Source organism: Oryzias latipes, chromosome 14 (genome assembly GCF_002234675.1).
Source record: "Oryzias latipes chromosome 14, ASM223467v1".
NCBI classification, from domain to species: domain Eukaryota; kingdom Metazoa; phylum Chordata; class Actinopteri; order Beloniformes; family Adrianichthyidae; genus Oryzias; species Oryzias latipes.
In genome coordinates, this window is record NC_019872.2 from 18,970,583 (window position 1) to 18,989,563 (window position 18,981).

The 18,981-nt window shown below is 42.2% G+C and overlaps 2 protein-coding genes across 3 annotated transcripts in view; one reads left to right on the forward strand and one right to left on the reverse strand.

The window, feature by feature from the left end:
• Positions 1 to 3,988: 3,988 nt before the first annotated feature.
• LOC101159037 (endonuclease domain-containing 1 protein) lies at positions 3,989 to 14,846 on the reverse strand. Of its 2 annotated transcripts, XM_020709010.2 has the most exons (4): positions 14,561 to 14,846; positions 14,433 to 14,489; positions 5,628 to 5,958; positions 3,989 to 4,766 (listed from the first exon to the last, which is right to left on the reverse strand). In XM_020709010.2, the coding sequence occupies exons 3-4, from the start codon at positions 5,913 to 5,915 to the stop codon at positions 4,158 to 4,160; spliced, it is 897 nt and encodes a 298-aa protein (XP_020564669.1). In that variant the 5' UTR covers positions 5,916 to 5,958; positions 14,433 to 14,489; positions 14,561 to 14,846; the 3' UTR covers positions 3,989 to 4,157. The 2 variants fall into 2 exon arrangements, with proteins under 2 accessions (XP_020564669.1, XP_020564670.1); XM_020709011.2 differs by lacking the exons at positions 14,433 to 14,489; positions 14,561 to 14,846 and adding an exon at positions 6,416 to 6,940.
• Positions 13,533 to 18,981, forward strand: part of LOC101164833 (lysine-specific demethylase 6B) — a 31,735-nt gene continuing 26,286 nt past the window's right edge. Inside the window, exons 1-4 of the mRNA XM_023962751.1 lie at positions 13,533 to 13,675; positions 15,365 to 15,487; positions 18,374 to 18,430; positions 18,699 to 18,822. Coding sequence (XP_023818519.1) covers positions 18,704 to 18,822 — 119 coding nt within the window. The 5' untranslated portion in view covers positions 13,533 to 13,675; positions 15,365 to 15,487; positions 18,374 to 18,430; positions 18,699 to 18,703. The remainder of the gene's footprint in view (positions 13,676 to 15,364; positions 15,488 to 18,373; positions 18,431 to 18,698; positions 18,823 to 18,981) is intronic.

Genomic DNA, 18,981 nt, shown 5'->3' on the forward strand with positions numbered 1-18,981 from the left:
GAAGGTGTGTAACCCTTGTGCTATCCTAGGCACTTAACCATTGGGAGTTGGGTCATCTAGACCCACTAGACAGTGCGCTGAACCTTTTTTCTTCAATGATTTGTGATCTTCACTGGTTTCAATGGATTACATGAAATCTTTCCACCTTTATCCACCTTTGTCATGGTAGGAATACCACGTCAAAGTAAGAGTGGGGGTCATCTAAGATAGCACAAGGGTTAAAGATGGCTCAGATCTTGAGGCCTCCACAACATCTGTCTGTCTGAGCTATGTGCAGTTTTGCACCAAAGATGTTTTGCCCACTACTCCATCAAAGTTTATCCAAACCAGAAACCATGGTTTGGTGGCACAGTGCGGTCTCTGCTCGAAGCTCGGTGTGCAGCCTAAAGGTCAGGTGACAAGCTGGCCTACAGCAGGGCACGCACAGAGCAAGGCCAAATGCAAGCACAGACAACACATGGAGGAGCACTTTGCTAATAACAATCCACGGGAGATGTGGAGAGGCATGAGAACCATCACAGACCACAGGAACAATGCGCAATGACCCCATTTTGGCTGACACCTCAAACACCTTCTTTGCACGCTTTGACACGCCTGGCAGCAGAGACACTGGTCATCTTTTACAGCTGGAGAACAGTCCCAGCCTCTCGTCCTGCAGCTACATCAGGTGAACTCCACCCATCAAAGCCGCAGGACCAGATAAGGTGTCAGGTCGTGTTTTGAAGCTATGTGCACAACAGCTGGCTGGTGTTTTGCTGGACATCTTCAATCGGTCCCTGCAGCTCGCCTCAGTTCCTGTGTGCCTCAAGTCCTCCATCATTGTGCCTGTGCTGAAAAAATCCTCTGTCTCTTGCCTAAGTGATTACCGGCCTCTCGCTCGGACACCAGTGATCGTGAAGTGCTTCGAGAGGATCGTCCTGAGCCACATCAAGGACATCATCCCTGCTCTTCTGGACAGTCATCAGTTCGCACTGATCCTGAGTACAGGAACACCACAGGGGTGTGTCCTCAGCCTGGCCCTTTTCACTCTGTTCACCCATGACTGCTCTGCTATCCATCCCACAAACATGGTTGTAAAGTTCGCTGATGACACCACCGTAGTAGGTCTAGTATAGTAGGAGGGTCTGCCGATAACAACCTTGACCTGAACACCACCACCAAGGAGGTTATTGTGGACTTCAGAAGGTCTTAGAAGGTGGTACACACACCTCTCCTCATTCATGGGGAGGAGGTGGAGCGGGTGGACCGCATCAAGTTCCGGGGGATGCACTTTACTTCTGACCTCATCTGGTTGTTTCACACATCCCATCTGGTGAAAGAGGGCTCAACAGAGACTCTTCTTCCTCAGGAAGCTTAAAAGGACTGGACTCTCAAAACAACTTCTGGGGAACTTCTACAAAGTATCCTCTGTCTGAGTGCTACGGCGTGGTACGGAAGCTGCACCACTCAAGACAGGAAGGACTTAGCCCGGGTGGTGAAAACCACACAGGAGATTGTGGGAGGACCTCTCCCACAACTCGACTCAGTGTATGACAGCCGGGTCCGACGGAGGGCTCACATAGCTGCAGACCCCACTCACCCGGAACATATTTGTACCTCTTCCCTCTGGAAAGAGATACAGGAGCATCAGAACTCACACTACTAGACTGAGAAACAGCTTTTTCCCCAGAGCTGTGAAGTCCATCCACCCCCCCCCTCCCCCAATTACACACTTGTACCCCCCCCCACACACACACACACACACAAACTTAACATAACCCACTGATCCCCGCCAATACACTGTGACATGCTCTGGTGGCACTTTTAATATTTTAATGTGCTGTCTTTCTTACCTGTATAGGTGTCTATTGAAAAGAGCTGCTGGTAAATAATTAATTTGTGCACTGCACGGTGACAATAAAAGATTCTGATTCTGATATGGAGTGATTTCATTATTCCAAGTGCAACACTGACTGTTTTGAGCTTTAAAGCTTGAAAATGTTTGCTTCAACAATTATTTTGAACCTGAAGAACTTGAAGACAATTTTTTTTTTTAAATAAATGAAGAAACTCAAATGTTAAAGTAATAAGATTCTTTTTTAGGGCAGCTTCATTTACCTATTTTTATTTTTTGGAGAAGAAAAATCATTGTCTGTAAAGATTTTCCTCTTTTTGCCCTCCAAAAATTCAACGTGCAGCCTTCTCTGCTCTCATGTCAGTGCTTACAGGAAATCCAAATGGCTCAAAGTTTGATCATCAGATGAGGTTAGACAGGAGCAGGGAGCAGGTGAAGGAAGATCTAAACAGTTGGAGGTTTGCAATGAAGGTCTGATGCAGCACGACGGAGCACATGTGTGAATGAGAGGAACTCAAGTGAAACTGTGAGGTTACAGGTGGAGAAGGTGGAGGACTTTTAGGTAATTAGATTAATAAAGAGAAGAGGTGTGCAGAAGAACGTTGGAATGGGTGGAGGAAGGTTAGGATGTATGACAAGAGTGTCAACTCGCTCGAGTGAGAAGAAAGGTGGATCAGGAATGAACACATCAGAGGAACAGATCATGTTGGATGTCATAGACGTGTTGAGATTAGGAACAGTGACATCTCTGTGGAAGTTTTTTTACCCATAATTCAAAGTGATTTAGGAAATTTAGGAAGGTGGGCCCCACCCTGACAAGGGGCTGAGAGAAAACACCACGCTAAACGTACTTTCAAGCAGCCACTTCTGTTGAAAAGTCTATGTAAATATATGTTTATGCAAGGTTTACTGGAATTATGTGACACCTATGTCTGTGAACAAAAAAGCCTGGAGTAAGATTCATAAGATTTGCACCGCTTTGACATTTTGCACTAAGCCTCTTCCAACTGTGATTATGTACACTAGTGTTGGGTAGCCACAGATCTGTGTGAAAATCCTGGGCTAGCTTCAAGAACGCGCGTCCCAAGCTTCAGATGGAGGTTTTTTAAGTAAAACTGAGAGGATTGTAGCCATTTAAAAAACAGTCAAGTTGACAAAAATAAAAGTCATTTATAAAAACAATAACAAATTCTCAAGTTCAGTTCTACTGCTGCGGCCTCCAGACAGACATTTACCCAAATAAAACTCTTATTGTCATGCTGTTTGTTCATGTCTAAATGACTTTAATTTCCAAAGAACCTGGCAACACAGCTTTTGTGCTGAGGACCGTCCAGTCATCTGTGTTTATTCAGCTGCTGCACAAAATAACAGCAAACATGCCACTATTTTCTTCCCTCTCAATATCCATACTTTTGCTAAATGTAATCCAGCAACAACTGAGCTCCTTCTTCTCAGCACTAGCTGACATTGCAGGAGTATAAGTCTTTTTACATCACCTCAATCATTAATTTTAGGTAGTATTTCCGTTTCACCACCAGATGGCAGTGTTGTGCAGTCCACAGGGACAATTTTATTGGTTTCTTAGAAAATAGGTTTGTACGTCTTTTTAACAAATTTATAAGGTCATCAATTGATTTTTTTTTTTAGGTTTTATTAATTTTTAAATCACTTGTAGATAACCTCAATAATAGAAGACACCCAGTTAGGCAGCAATACAAGTCTAATCCAGTTTTAAAACCCTAATGGGAAAACAGTTATGCCCCTGGTCATTTATTTAAAATGCATATGCTGGTCAGCAGGATAACTGGAATGTATTTAAAGTGTCTGTGGAGCTTTAAACAAATGCTTTACACTAATTTAAATTAAATCGACCAGCAAACCCCCCCCCCCCCCTTTTTTTTTTTTTTTTCTTTGCTGAATGGAGATACCTTTTTATCTAAATGATAGCTCTGGTCCAAGATTTTTAAAAAAATGAAAACTTGGATAAAGTGAAAAATTGGACGAAACTCACATACTTTTAAAAAACATTACTATTGATACTCTAAATTGTTTTTCCCCCTTGTGTGGACAGTAAAGAGGAATTGTCCTTCAGTATTTGGTTAAAAAAAAATCTTTTAAAATATCTTTCTATCAAAAAAGGAAAAACACAAGAGAGCCAATGAAGAAATTTTATTAAATTAGTCAATTCTTGTCTCCTCCCATATACAAGTATTTTCTTTCTTCAGCATCTTTGAAAGTGTTTTTCTTCAGGACAAAGACAGAAGGAAATGGAAGAAAGTACGGCAAGTCAAAATGGTCAAAAGGGTGGAGTTGTACGTGAGATTTAGATAGTGTGCTGCAGGTACACAGGAAGAGGTGACGGAGCTCTGCAGTTGTCATAGAAGATCTGCAGGTTCTTATCCACATTAACGTGGTTGATCAGGAACATCTCCAATTCCTGCACTGTCATCTCGTGAATGCTGTTGCCCTCTTTGGCGTTTTTGGCCATGGCCCCGTGGGATGGGAAGAGGGTCCGCACGTCGTGTGGTGCGTTTCTGTCGTAGTCTGTGCAGCAGTAGGCGGACCACATGTCCTCTGGGATGCCCACGCGTCTCTGGTTGTTGCGGTGGATGGCGTGACCCGTGGTGGTCACTCCGGTCACGATGAAGGCGGTGCCACGGCAGAAGTTATTGAGGCGCACCCTGATCCGCTCTTCGTACTCGCGCCAGGGCCCGATGTTGAACTCGCGAATCTGCGGCACCACGTTGGTCAGGGTGTAGGTGGCAGCCCGGTCGTGGGGGGTGGACTGGTGTTGGTCCGGGTTCAGGTGGCCTCTTTCGTACAGAACCACGTCAGAGTAGTCATCCAGCACAGCCTGGCTGTCCTCGAACTTCATGTGGAGGTAACCGGTGGGGAAGGGCAGCATGTTTCCGTTTCCGTCCATTTCTGCAAGCTGAAGGGAGATAGAGGACCAACTCCTTCACTGCACTGACACTCAAAACATTGTAGGAAAAAATGGCGTCCTATTCGACATCCTGAGATGTTTTGTTTGTTACAGTTAGAATGTTAGACATTTCTATATTCAGTGTTTTCCTACAGAGCTGAATTTGGACCATCTTTGGGGGTTTTTTCAACTCTGAGTTTTTCCCTGATAAGTCCAACAGTCTGACACAAAATGTACAATTTTTTAATCATATTTCAGACTTTTTTTCTTCAAATTTTTACTTCTTTGATTAGAATTCTACCTTTTTTTTAAAATGTGTACATTTTGACAACAATAACCAGAAACAAGTGTTCATAAATATTCATAATCTTGAAATTTTGCCTTTTGTAAAATTAATTTCAGACTTTATTTGTGTACAAGTAAGTCTTTCTTTGCTTTGATTTCTGTCTCTTATTCTGAAATGTTGTCCTATTTTCTTAGAATTCTGTCAAATTATGATGTTTTTTCCTATGTTTAATTTTTTCTACATACATTTTTTGCCAATATTATTATTGTTATTATTATAAATAATTTCCACCCTGAAAAATCTAACTATACTTGTCAAAGTTCCAATTATTTTTTGTAAATCAGAATTTGAACTTTAAATGTAGATATTGTCCTTCCTTTTTTCTAAAAGAATTCAAACCTATTTTCCCTAGAATTCAAATGTGAGAATTTCAGTTTAGAGGAAAAGTTATATCATCTTTTAATCTGTATCCATTCTTCTTTTTCAATGGCCCTGATTGTCTTCATAGAATTTTACCAAACACAACTTTATAAACATAACAAAACTTTGAAAAACTAAAAAGTCTTTTCGTGTTTCTGACCAACCTGTGGCTCGTACATCCAGGGATAATCCACACGCCTGTCCCCCTCGGTTTTCTTGAAGGTGTAAGCCGAATAGACCGGGATCCTGTCGTGAGGATCGTACAGGGTCACATATCGAGGTTTGTCTGCGTAAAACTGGCAGATCTTCTTCAGCGTGGGTCTGGTGAATCCCCGCGGTGGGGTCCCCATGTACAGGGAGTTCTTGCATTGCTCCACCTGGTTAAAATCATTGACGACCATCGCTGAGGCCGGATAACAAAACAGAAGAGTCAAAACCAGGGGAGTCGACATCCTCGGCCTCTTGTCAAAGCTCTGGAAATGAGAGATGTGGAAGCTGGGACAAGGAAACAAAACGTTTGCAGTCAGGATTTAAATGTTCCTGCTGATATGCAAAGATGGAGTGGAAGCCATCAGACAGGCCTCCAGTGCATGAATATGGGTATCAGTGTGCAAAAGTGTCCAACATCTAAACTCCTCATTTACATCAAGGTACTTAAAATGTCTTGCATTTTTGTGTGTTTTCTTTTCCTACATATTTCCTGTGAGGATTCATAATAAAGATGGAAACTTTATTAACACCTGCAGCAGCAAAAGCCTAACTTTAATGAACTTACTGGAAACTGGTGAGAAAAAAAGGCACACAGTGGAGGAAATAAGTATTTGATAGAAAATTAAGATATTGACTTTAAAGAATGGATGTAAAAGTGTTTACATTTCACTGAGGGGAAAAAGGTATTTAATCCTCTAGTAACCATAAAGAGTTCCGGTTCACACAGACTGGTTGGACTCACCTGATCAAACTGTCACCTGAACTAGAGACACCTGTTTGAACTGATCACTTGTAGAAAAGACACCTGTCCACAGAATCACTCTATCAGTCAGACTCCAAACTCTCCAACATGGAGACTAAAGAACTTTCAGTGGATTTAAGGGAGTAGAGTGTAGACCTGCACCAGACCGGAATGGACTACAAAACCTTCAGTAAGGAGCTGGAAGGTGATAACAGCAAAAAAAACAAGAATAACAACTTGACCATCAATCCATCTTTGGGTATGGGCCTCCAAGCAAGATCTCACCAGACTGGGTGTCAAGGACCATGAGAACAGTGAGTAGTTGATGATCTTAAAGCAGCTGCACACCACAGTCACCAAGAAAACCATTGGTAAGACTTTATGTCGTACTGGTTTCACATCTTGCAGAGTCCCCCTGCTTGAGAAGGCACATGTGTAGACCCCCCTGAAGTTTAGCAATGAACACCTTCAGGATTCAGAGAGTGTTTGAGAGATGGTTCTCTTGTCAGATGAGACCAAAACTAACTCTTGTGCTATCCTAGGCACTTTAACATTGGGAGTTGGGTCATCTAGACCCACTAGACGGTGCACTGAACCTTTTTTCTTCAATGATTTGTGAACTTCACTGATGTCCATGGATTACATGAAAGCTTTCCACCTTTGTCATGGTAGGGAGAACACATCAATGTAAGGGTGGGGTCATTTAAGATAGCACAAGGGTTAAGCTCATTGGCATCAACTCAACCTGTCATGTTTGGAGGAAAGGAAATGCTGCCTCAAGAACACCATAAGCATGGAGGTGGAAGCATTATGCTTTGGGGGTGTTTTTTCCTGCACAGGTCTACTTTACTGTGCGGATGGGAGGATGAAGAGGCATGTACAGTCAAATCCTGAGTGAGAACCTCCTTCCTTTCATAAGCATAAAACAGGTCGTCAACCAAGGAATGGCTGAAGAAGAAGCAGATCAGGGTCATGGAGTGGCCCAGCCAGTCTCCATCTTAGTCCTATAGAAAACCTGTGGAGAGAGCTTAAGCTCAGAGCTGCCAAGCGACAGCCACCAGATATTAGTGATTTAGAAGTCATTTGTAAAGAGGAGTGGACCAAAAATTCCTCCTGATATGCGCAGAAACCTGATCATCAAGTACAAGAAACAACTGACCTCTAAGGAGTTTTTCCACAAAGTGCTAAGTCTTTTCCGGCAAATGCTTATTTCCCTCAATAAAATGCAGATACATTTATATGAATTCTTTAAAGTTGATTTCTATCTCTCACTGTTCAGATGAACCTTCCATTAAGATGATGGACTGTCAGTTTCTTTTTTGGTGAGAAAACTTACAAAATCAGATAGGATCACATAGTTCTTTCATCCATCATATGAGGGCATGTAGTACACGGTTGAACGTGTAAAATGCAAAACTTCCTGTCTGTCTGCGTTTGAACAAAAGGCCAGTGTGGCTCAGAGATACGCTGCTTCTCAGCAAGAGCGGAGGATAAGCTCACAAAAGTAAGATAAAGGATGAAAGTTTCACTTCATAGTGCTGACATGCAAAACTCTGTGCATCCCTCATCACCTGCTGTTGCTCTAAGAAATTATCAGAGTAAATGAGAAGATCAGTAACTTTTATTGTTTTTTCGAAAAGTTTTTTTTTCTCCATTCATTGAAGTAGCAAAGGTCCAGCTGAAATCATTTTGTCTCCCAACCCAAAGAAGCAAGAATTGCGTTAAATGTTGACAGGTTTCAAACGACTTGTAAAGAAAAATGCCTTAATTTGAAGTCAGTTAAAGGTGGATTTTGTAATCCGGATGGCTCCTTGACCTGTTTCTTCGTCATTCTGCATGCAGAGCAATTAAACCATCTGAAGGCATCCTCCTGTTTCCAGGGTGTCTCATCATCAAGGTTTCAACAGAACAAGCTTTACTGCGAACATTTCTCCTCTTTTTTTTTTTGCATTGCTCTTTCTTTCATCATCCCCTCATATTCCACGCCTTGAGGCTACACACACATTTCTCTCCAGCACTGCTAGTTATGATCATCCTTATTATCAATAAGTTAGTTCATTTTTGGGTAGTTTTACAACCAAAGTATTCTGTGTCCAGGTTAACTGATCAGTAGTGGATTTTTGGCACCTGATCCAAAGCTTGCTGATCAATAACATTTCACAATTAAGGACACATAAAGAAGATTTCAAAGGTCTAAAACATGGAGAATGGGAGAAGGCAGGGGATGTCCTACAGGTCGCCAGTCCGTCGCAGGGCAAAGATATTTCAGTCATCAGCATTACTACAGCTCTTCTGCTGGAGGTGAGGAGATCTTAACTTTTTTAACATTAAGTTGAAAAAAATATGCTTTGGAATGGTTGTAGTTTATCAATTTCAAGCCCAAGTCACATGCACCTGTGTGTGGTTGACCTGTTAGGTGGGTTTTGTGTTGTCTGGGCCCGTAGAGGGTCATGGACAGATGCAGTCATCTCTTAATGGGAGCGTGTTGCCACCGTAACCCTTTTGCTACCTGACGGGGTCAAGATGACCATTGACGTGTTATCCCTACCATGACAAAGCTGGATAAAGGTGGAGAGGATTTCATGTAATCCATGGAAACCTGTGAAGATCACAAATCATTGAACAAAAAGTTCAGCGCACTGTCTTGTGGGGTCCAGATGACCTCACTCCTAATGTCAAAGTGCCTAGGATAGCACAAGGGTTTAAGGGACGTCATGAAAATGGAATGTTCCATTGTTTGCATGTGGTAAGTGTATCAGAAAGTATTTGTAGATAATCTAAGTTGCATGCACTTACGACGTACAGGTGATGCTGTCGCACGGTGCCCTAATACCAAACTCTAGTCGTTTAGTATGATGTGTGTACTGGCTCATTTCCAACAGTCAAGCTATACACACCAGGCATGTGATGCGCATTCTTGAACAATGAGTTACATCGCTAGAGGAGACATCATGTGGTTCCTCATGGGAGGAGAGCACCGCCATCTTGGTGAGGTCAAGTTACTACTGCAGTGCATGCATGTGAACACATTTTCTGCATAATACCAGTTCATTGTGCGGGTTTCAACTGCCAAAATCAGAGAAATGAGTCCATGAAGGAGGAAGGTATATCATTTCACCGGTAAGTATTTTGATTTTTTTTTTTCTTTTTATGCTGCAGGGGCTTCATTAATCGTACACATGTTGACATGCATGACGCTGCAGGGCTATTATCAACATGCTGCATGATGTACGTATAATTTGCTGACGACATAAATGTACATTTTATTTTGCTAAACCTGTATACAGCATACTAGGCTATTATAGTAATATAGATTTATACATTTCTGACTCAGTGACTGAACTTTTCTTGCAGGTTTCCATTGGATTCAGACTTTAGGAAAAAGTGGGCCTTAGCAATAAAAAGAGCTAACCCAGATGGATCACTGTGGTACCAACTAGTAATACAGTCTGGCTATGTTAAAAACATTTTGTGGAAACAGATTTTAATGAGAGGCCAGACTTCTTGCTTGAAATCCGACACCATACCATTTGTGTTAAACAAATTGATCACTCACATGAATCAGTATAAATCTATTGTTTTTCTTGTTTTTTTTTAGGGTAAATCTATTGTTCACTTTTGGACTTCTTTTGAATATTTATTTTTTATTATTATTAATAGACTTATGTTTTTATTATTATTGACTTATTATTTATTTGTTGTTTTTATTTATTTTTTGTATTGACTTACTATTGAATTATTATTATTATTATTATTATTGACTTATTGTTGCGTTTTTCTAAATAATTTAAATTACATAATAAAAGAGGTCTGAAACTTCTTAATGTTTAGAAATAATTTTTTAAAAATTCTTTGTAATTTTTTTATTTGTAATAAGTCCTGCAACAATGCATTTTCATTAAAGTTTGAGCTTTTAAGGCTGACTGTTTCTCTTCTTTAACAACAACAAATGATGTATCTATATGTACATATATATATATATATATATATTATCTATATAAAAATAATATATTTACATATATGTATAAATATATATAAATGTAAAAATATATATAGTTAGTACGTAGACACTACTAAAAGCAATAGAAATATTGCTTTTAGTAGTGTAGTAGTAGTAATAGAAAAGCAATAGAAATCATTGTCATGTGGGCGTCGTCGACCTCACCAAGATGGCGTAGCGCTCCGCCACCGTCGGCCAGACTTCTAAAGCGGGCGTGTCTCTTCTAGCGATATAACTCATTGTTCTTGAACATGCTAAATGGGAATCCTTGAATGTTCTTTTATCACACGGTGTTCATTCTAGACTTTTGCTACCCAATACTAGCACATATGCTGGAAGAGGCTTGGCGTGAAATGTACAAGCGGTGAAAATCTCGTAAATCCTGTTTCAGGTTTTATTTTCACAGCTCTATTCTGATATATAAAAGTTTTGATGTCATATAATTCTCGCCGGGCACAAATCGCAATAAATAGCTTCTCCTCCATGATCAATTCTCAAACAGTTGGTATTTCTGTGTTCTGAAAAGGACACCATCCATACATTACTACTAAACCTGAGTCCCTAATTGGTCAAAATTCAATTGTTTTAACTTTTGATGCATGTTCAATATCCATGCATTTCGTGTGTAGAACACAAAAACGGACTAAAAAATTGCTTATAGCAACACATGAATACTGGAGCTCTGAACGCAGAAGCCTGAAATGCACATATACACGCGTTTACATGGACTTTTTCATTAGAAGTTGTTGCTTCAATGCATGTTTCTGAGCCTGGTGTGCACCCGGTGTTTGCCAGGGTCTGTCACTCACAGTACGTCTGTTGAATAAAATGTGCATGAACATTGTCAGTGTACGGGTTCACAGAGCAGTCTACGACTGCTCAATGAGCAGGGGCCTCTATAAGGTGGAATGCAGGTTCCCTGTACAGGTTTGCCTATGTTTTGCCTTCAGAGAGCTCGTATCCAAGGGCAGTTGTGACCAAAGGTGTGTCGAATTTGTGCAGCCTAATCCTATAAAGCCCACTTGGTCAAACACTTGACAGAAATTTTGAAATGTTCAGGATAATACTTTTTTTTTTTAGAAACCTTTGATTTATTCCATATAAGAAAATTCTGCAAAATACTATTTTTTGAGATATAAATGGTATCAATTATGAGACATGGTGTGATTTTGGCAGGTTTTGTTCAGCACAGTGTTAACTGAAGATGCAAAAATGTTGCATTTGTTCAGGAAAAAAAGCTCCTTGGTGACCCACAGTTTCAAATTTGATCAATGTATGTAATATGAAGAATCAACAAATTTTGCATTCTTTCAACACATAGTATTTATTAAAAAATAAATAACAAAAAGATGAAAATTAGCTCAACTTTTCCCACCAAGAGTTTAGATTTCATGGAAGCAGCCATTTTAAAATGAGCATGAAAAGCCCTTTGACTGCCCCTAGTGGAATGAAGATGAACTACAGGGCAGAGAACAAGCTTTATAAAATGGCTTTTTAGGGAAAGTTTGGATCATGTTAATGATAAAGGGGTCTCAGAAATGCATGTATCAAATATAATATAAATGGTTATATATGGTTAAAGTATTGTTCAGAAAAATCTTTAAGAACAAATAGAATCCTGCAGTTCATGCATTAAAAAACTGCCATGGAAATGTCAAATTGCTTAAAGGACTGTGTGCAATTCCACATTTTCTCCTCATGGAGGGAGTAAAGTCTTGAATATAAGTTTCCACATTTCAAAGTGAAAGCTGTATTTAAAAGCACATTTACATCTCCAATACAAATGGTATTTTTATATATGTATGACACCATTAAAAACGATGTCAGACAAGAAGATGCAGGGTTTGCTCTTTTCGGTAGTATGAAATATTCCACAAAAAAATGAAAAAATGTTGACTCCTGCGGATTTAAATGCTGTCAAGTTAAAATGAGTTTTCTTTTTTACTCTGCATAATATAATTTTTTAATTAAAACATATTTTTAAAGGTTAGAATATCTATTTTTTCTTACTGATATTTTTTTACTCGAATCAAATTAGGACAAAAGGCGTTTCAGGAGGATCTTTAAGATTTGCTGTTAAACGAAAATATATTTTCTATTTAAAAATGACTATAAAACACCTCAACAGGGAGGTAGGTGCTGTACAATAATTAACCACCAGGGGGAGCATTGAGACACATTCAGTACTAAGGAGTCCTACAGTTCTTTTTGCCCCAGCGCCTGCTGATTGGTCAAAATACCCGCACGGGGTTGAAAGCTGACCAATGGAGTTTGAGCTGATTAGGAGCTGTTGCTAAGGCAGTTCAAGGATAAAAACGAAGTGATAAGGCTCCTCCATCATTTCACACTTGCTCATGAATATGTTTTCTTCCGCCCTCCATATATCTTTACTTTTGGTGGAGTTTCCAGCCCGACGCCTCCGTCTGCTTTTTAATTAGCCGGCACAGAGTGGAATTAGCGGAGGAGTCACCGCTTCCTTTGCTTTGTGTGCCACACAGGCCGTAGCCCCGCCCCCGCTGGTTATCCCGTCACCTCTCATCAAGCTCAGACTAGCAGTCCATATTGTCACCATTTTTGTCTCTCCTTTCAAAAAAAAAAAAGGAATGTGCAGGGCTAATAAAGGCGTAATAATTAACCACAGCACGCGCATTGTTAGTCACATATGACAAATACACGAAAGATGTTTTATGTGAAGGTTTTAGCGATTCCTGTCGTAAAACATGGCACCCACAATTTTTTTTTATAAAAAACCAGGAGATACTTGCTTGAACAGCGTTACGTGAATAACTAGTGTACAAAATAAAACGAACAAGTCAATGCGGGAATTGTCAGTATCAACTCGCCGGGACTATCTCACATCTGCGGAGGGATTTTAAATATCTCTTCTACTGTACTGGCTGTGTTCCCACCCACCCGCACTCACAACTGTACACACTCATGTACACACGCGAACGTTCACACAACACACACGGGAAGGGAATGAAGCCCACTCCCCCTCCCACCTCCTCTTTTTAAAGCCCCTCTCGATTCTCATTGACTGTCTTCTTGATTGGCAGGTCTCTGGAACCGCCCCCTCGGCCGCTGCACGTGGATTAGTCTGTTCTGCTATGAGAGCCTGAGCCCGAGCATCGGAGTGGAGTGGAAACAGGAAGAGAAGGCGAGGGGAAGAGAGGAGATAGAGGAGAGGACCGGGTTAGACAAGGTGGCGAGGAGTGAAAAGGGGAGCAGGAGGGCTCCACAGACAAAGAGGAGTGAAGGAGGTAAACCCTGGGCCGTGGAAAGATGGGGAAAGTTGGATGAAATATACTGTGCGCGCGCGCGCTCCGACCGACGTGCGGTGTGTGTTTACATTTGGTTAAACTCTCGCCTTATTTAAGCCTTGAGTGAGCAACACTGCGGGTGTCTGTCTGCTAACTGCTGCACACTCAAGCGTAAGGCTTTGCGCACGCGCACACACACAAGCACACATTAAATGTAAAAAAAAAAAAAAATCTCGATGTAGCAGCGGCATTATCTGGCTAATCTTGTAATAAATCGCATGTTTGTATTTGTTGATGAGTGTGACACGCCGGTGTGCTTCCACAGCAGTGAGTGGAAGCTAGTACCCTCCTTCAGAGTGATGCCTGAACTGTGTCACGTACTGCACGGGACTACAGACTCCACTCAAAACGCCGCCTCGCGCACTCATTCTCCACGAAAACCGGGCCTTTTATTTTTCTAAGCAACGCTTTTTAATGTCGCTTCCGTTTGCGACAAAAGCCTGCTTTTATTTTGTTTTAAGTGAAAATGCATAAAAACAGAAGGTGAGTGTCAGGAAGCTGTGTTCTTTCAGCTGGGGGGGGGGGGACTACTTTCCTTTCTAGGTTACCACTGCACGCGCGCACATCCAGTCTCACCTAAATCTGCCAACCTGCCTCTTTGTTCACTAAAATGAGTATATATTTTTTTGCATTGTTTGCCCTCCTCCTCTTCCTCCTCCTCCTCCTCCTTCCAGCTCCTCTTTCTGTCTTTCCTGACCTTGCATTGGTACATTCCAGCACCCCTCTGAGGGCTCCGCTTTATGGAGCTGGGAAGCTGTAGAAAATGGAGAAAGGGGATCAGGCTCAGGGTGGTATTTTTAGAAACAAATTTGATATTCGTCTCACAAATGCGTATTCCTGCTCCTGGTGGAATTTGCTGCCCGGTCCGTCACTGAACATTGTTGCTCCACAGCAGTTGAATCTTCTTGCTGGTCTATGAAGGAGCCACTAGAGACATGACTGGTCTGCTGCAGCCGCTGCTTCCTTATATGGTAGAGTTGCCAGTTAGTGCATGCACAAACGCAGCTAAAACAATGCAGTAGATGTGACACCAGCTGCAAAGTTTGCACTTCCAGCCTGCAGTGTTTATCCCTGCAGATGCAACCGGCATTTGAGCAGAGTTTAACATGTAAAGCCCCCCCCCCCCACACACACACACAGTCTGGCTGCCCCCCCCCCCCCCCCCCCCCTGCTTTCTCCATGTCAAAAATCACACACAAATGCAAACACTCCCCTCTTTGCTGGAGGCCTTCCTCCCAGCTCTGGACGAAATGATATCATCGGTTGCCGGGATACGAGGACACAGCGTGCAGAGAAAAAGGGAGGGCGAGGCATGGGCAGAGCCATACACTCTGCCTTGGAGAGGAGGGGGGGGGGGGGGGGGGAAAAAAAAGGGAAAGCAAGAGGCCGAGATATTGGGTATCAGAGGGGGAAAAAAAACTCATTGAAACAAGTAGTAAGGCATGAGTGAGGAAGAATGCCTGCAAGCCTGTCAATAGTTGCTGGTTTTAGTCTGGTTCTTTGTCTGGAGGGGACAGTTTTGTAACAATGGAGATAAGAATAGTTACAGCTACACCTGAGGCACCCTTTTGATTGAAAACAGTAAAAAGCTCATGGTGTTTCCTCACCACGTCTGTCTGCTTGTGCCAGCCTTTCACAGGGCCTGAAGAGTCTGCACAGATCCGTTATATTCCTTTTCCCCGACTGACGCCGTCACTGAATTCGGACCTGGGGGTCTGTCTGTCGCCCTTCTCTCTCAGCAGTCATTGCAAGGTAAGACTGGCAAAGCCCCCGTGGTGTTGCATTTCAAAGCAACAACTGCTGGGTGACAAATAACCTAGAGAGGCGTGTCAGGGGCTCTAAGCTGGATTGCTAAATCAACAAGCAGTTGCATTAAAGTTCCTTTTGTGCAGGAATATCATTTGTGCATGCTGATGTTCACTCCCCATCAAGTTAACCCGTTTAGCAAATGACATCATTTGGCCTCAGAGCTGAAGTCCAGATGTCTTGCATCAACCCGCCACACATGGGTTTAATATTGTAGGCGCACACACACCATTGCAGTGCACAGAGTGGGTTTGAAGCTGCTGCTGACTGACAGCACCCCCAGCAACACTGTAACAAAAGTCTGTGTTCTAGTCTGCAGCAGAGTCAACAACAGATGGTCTGTCTGTGCAGTGTTGCACCAAAGCTGGTCGGCCCTGGTCTCTCCTCGTGCTGCAACTGCATGCCTTTGTCTGCCTGTGAAACTGCATGTGCAGTCAGCTTGGTTTGCATGTTGAAGAGCACACATCCCACCCACTGTAAAGGCAGCACGATGCATGTCTGTTATTTTTGGATGAGAATGTCTGAAATATGCTTTGTCTGAGTCTTAATTAAATTGTATTTTTGATGTTTTTAACGTGTATTTTTCTGATGATGGAGGGCATTTATAATGAAAATTAAGCTCAAAATTAAACTTGAGATTTTTTTTTTTTAAATTCAAATTGTTGAGAATTCGAAGCAGATGATAAGAAGTCGTTTAAAAATAGCGTGTAGCAGTGACATAGAAGCTAAAATAGCTAGGCCACAAGCTCCATTCTGATGCATCCAGTTGTAGACTAATACATCCACGTATCACTTTGTTTTCCTCATCTAAGCTGGCTCTAAACTGTACGGCTAGATCGCTCCAATATAGTATTGTTAGGTTGGAGTGGTGAGGGGCTGTAAGCTAGAGGGAGATGGATGACAGGGTTGATCTGCGTCAACAGTCCCGTCTATAACTCTTGCTGCGTTCACACCGGGCATGTGACGCGCATTCAAGAAGGCGTGTTTATTTAGCACATGGTGGGACTGTAGCCACGTAAAACCAGCACATGTAGCTACAGTTGGAAGAGACTTGGTGCGAAATGTTGAAGTGGTGCAAATTTTGTGAATCTTGCTCCAGGCTTTCTCTTTCACAGTTCTCTTCTGTTAAATGGAAGACTTGGTGTCATAGAATTCCAACCGGGTGCAATACTTAATTTCTCTTCCATTATGTATTTTTAAACGGTTGGTACCTCTGTGAATTAAAGAGGACACTACTCATCTGTTGCTAATGCCAAATCTGAGTCCGTGGTTGGTTTAACTTTCAACGCACGTCCAAAGAATACACAAAGCTTGAAAACTGTCTCAAAAAGTTCTAAACGAGCACATACGTGTGGCTGCCTGAATGCGTGTAGCAGAGGGCGACGTGAACATAGCTTCATACATGAATTTCTAATAAACTACTGCTACGCTGCAACACAGATTAGTGGATTTTGGCTAAAAACTGCATAATTATGGTTGAAAGACCATTGGGTGTAGATCAAAAGAAGACCGGAGTGGGACTTACATGAAGTATTGTCATCTGCACATCTGAAGATTTAAAGTGCACTCATTGGTGTTGGCTCTCCATTGTGCTGTTTATTTCCTCCTTTGATTAGAGCAGCCTAAAACACCCAAAGTAGGCCTGCACAATATACCGCTAATTTATCATTATCGCAACATCAAGCTGTGCAATATGCATACCGCAAAAGATGGCGAAAATCACAATAAATGGTTACCTTGAATGTTCTAAAACAAACTCATGGCAGCTTGAAATATTGAACAAATGAAATAAATCCCTCTATGCATTTAACCAATAGGAAGGACCCGTTTACATTGTTGATCAATCAGAGGAGCCCTTTTATGTTTGATGTTTCCCTCCTACGTCGACAAGGGTCATTTGGAGTCTAATTTTTAAACTGTTGCAGTGAAATGGAAATGTTTCTGGTTGTTTTGCCATTTGTTTATATACCGCAAATTATATCGTTATCGCAATATTAAGCAGCAATATCGCATATCGCGAGTTTTACTCATATCGTGCAGCCCTAACCCAAAGCCACAAACTGTCTGGCTTTTGGTTGCTTTAGCAACAGTTTGGAATTGAATTGGAGAGACGCTGCTCTCCTCCTCTCATTCAGCATCCAGACAAATGTTAGCGCAGCACAGCTGCAGCAGCCTCTCCACAAGCAAACCTGTGGAGCAAACGTGCGAAGCAATAAGGGAAGTGGTGAGGCAGTTCACGGCTCTTCTTTGTGTGAGTTATAAATAGCTTTGGGGAGCGCACGTGTGTGTTTGCGGTATGCACAAAGTGGGTCTGTAACACAAATGCATTAACTTCAGTGACGACAGGAAGTCGTGTTTGTGGACGACTTGCAGCAGAATATTTGGCGTAAACGACAACAACGATCAGCCTGATCCCAAAAATGCGAGCTTTGTGTTGGTAGACTGGAGCCAAAGGTGAAGAAAAATGTCACGGGGAAGCCGCAGCACCATGTTGTTTTCTATCTTGTAGTGAGGTTGCCATGGGCTTTGGTTTTACTGCCATACATTTTTTTTTTCTCTGTCACTGAATGCCCCCTGGCTGCGGTGGCTGCTGGGAAGCGGTGATTAGAAAGAGGCAGAGTGCAGAGCTCTGCTCTGGCAGACTGATGATATGACCGCTCCAACGGATACAGCGGAAAGTGCAACATTTACATGAAGCCCAAACACAGACTTGCACGATAAATAACGTTCCAGCACAGGAAGGAGCGTCTGGTAGGGTCAGGGATGTGTGCTTTCCTTGTCTGGTACAATGAGTGGTTGTCACAGCAGAGGCTTGTCTCTTTGACCCTGCAGATTGCCTCTTGCTCTCAGGTGTGAAGTGGAGGGCCTCCAAAACACGGACCAAGACTGGTAACTGCACCAGTTTCTTCACTTGCCCCTGAACTGAATGCATTCCTAAAGCAATTCTCCTGAAAGATGTTATCACCCCACACCACGAATGTTTCCTTTTTTTAGTCCTACTATACACACTGGAATCATATCACGGTTTAAAATGCATTTATTCTACAATTTGTGTGTCTTTAAGCTGCTAACCATTGACGCCATTTGCCACATGTTCATTCAGGTTGAGCATCGTTACGACGTGCACCATGTTCACAGAGCCACATTTGTATTCCAGGCTGCATGTATCCCCCAGCAGAGCTCTACTCTGGCCGCAACACATGGGACTCCTATCCAGCTGGAGGACCTAACAGAGGACAGTGGGGGCCTGCAAACGCTCGTCCCTGGAACCAAACACAAAGGTCAGCAACACTGTCAAAACACGCACAATCAGACCAGCACATATATTAAGATCAAGCCTTTATTGCTTAAAATGACACGGCCCCCATTCGAAGAGAATGATAAACCTTTTTGGCTTGTTGTGATGAGAAAAGCGTAAATGTTAGGGGTGACACTGTGGC

Excerpts from the sequence above, each read along its gene's own strand:
- LOC101159037 (XM_020709010.2), bottom strand. The coding sequence starts at position 5,915 with ATGTCGACTCCCCTGGTTTTGACTCTTCTGTTTTGTTATCCGGCCTCA. Across the intron at positions 4,767-5,627 it reads CCTGGATGTACGAGCCACAG|CTTGCAGAAATGGACGGAAA; the intron begins GTTGGTCAGAAA and ends ATCTCCCTTCAG.